Raw genomic sequence first — 1,076 nt, forward strand, 5'->3', positions numbered from 1 at the left:
GCGCGTGACCGCCGCCTATCAATCCCCGTCCGGCGATCTCGTGGTGTTCGTAGATAATTTGGTATACTTGGTTCAATATCCGGAATTTAGTCTGCGGCCAGGTTGGCCGAAGACCTTGCAAGAACTCGGATTTCCCGAAAACACGTTGATCAACGGAGCGGTGAACACCCACAGAGGACGTTCCTTCGTGGTGTTCAACGGTAACGCGGTGGGCGAGATAGACGAATGCGACAAAGACAAGAAAGTCGCCAAATTTACGCCCCTCGAGGCGACGTTTCTCGGAATATTGACCGGCGTGACGTCGATCTTCCGCTACGTCGACGGCAATCTGTACTTCACCACTCGTGCGCAGTTCTACAAATTCAACGAATTTACGAGGACCGTCTCGTCGGCCGGTAAATTCGATCTGCGGATGCTTAATATTGTCTGCCCTAAGGCCGAATTGCTGCAGCAGTCGCGCGATCTCTTCGATCGAATCGTACGCCTCAACGATAACTCGCTAACGTCGGCGGCGAGCGATTATTCGAACGATGACGACACCGGGGTTCGGCTCTCCGATCTCCGCATTCGCCGAAGGAAGTAGAGGACCGCGTAAATTTCCCACACCACGCTACGCGCGACATAAGTCAGATTTTTCCTACTTATACCGATGTGTCCCCCCCAAGGCATCAGTGTCGCGTCATCGGCCGAATACGACGCGTCGGAAAAGAATCAGAAACGAACGGTTGCCGCGGCGCGCAGCGCGAAATGTTCTCAACGTTGGCCGATCGACCCGTGCTGAGAAGTATTTCCCCTCCGGAGACGGCGGATTCGGAGGCGAACAACAACGGCAATAAAATGCGAAAGATCAGTTTGATGGACGATCGTCATTATCGTCCTCATCGCCAGGAGTCGCGTCGCAGCTCTCATCCTCCCACCGACGCGCCCGTCGAAGACGATCGTCGTCATCATCAGGAGTTTCGTTCCAACTTTCCCGTCGAATTGCCCCCTGTGCGCGTCCTGACGACGCGTTATCTGCTGACGACGACTGGCTACAAGTACATAGCCATAGGTATCACGATCAAGTCGCCGTGGTA

The 1,076-nt window shown here is 54.6% G+C and overlaps 1 protein-coding gene across 1 annotated transcript; it reads left to right on the plus strand.

Annotated features, from left to right (window-relative positions):
* Positions 1-53: 53 nt before the first annotated feature.
* LOC112464540 lies at positions 54-583 on the plus strand (the record flags this gene model as incomplete). The annotated part of the gene is made up of 1 exon (XM_025031586.1): positions 54-583. A coding segment is annotated over one exon (530 nt), but the record flags the coding sequence as incomplete, so codon positions are not given.
* Positions 584-1,076: the final 493 nt, after the last annotated feature.

Source organism: Temnothorax curvispinosus, unplaced genomic scaffold (genome assembly GCF_003070985.1).
Source record: "Temnothorax curvispinosus isolate PA1 unplaced genomic scaffold, ASM307098v1 QBEX01014294.1, whole genome shotgun sequence".
In the NCBI taxonomy this organism is placed as follows: domain Eukaryota; kingdom Metazoa; phylum Arthropoda; class Insecta; order Hymenoptera; family Formicidae; genus Temnothorax; species Temnothorax curvispinosus.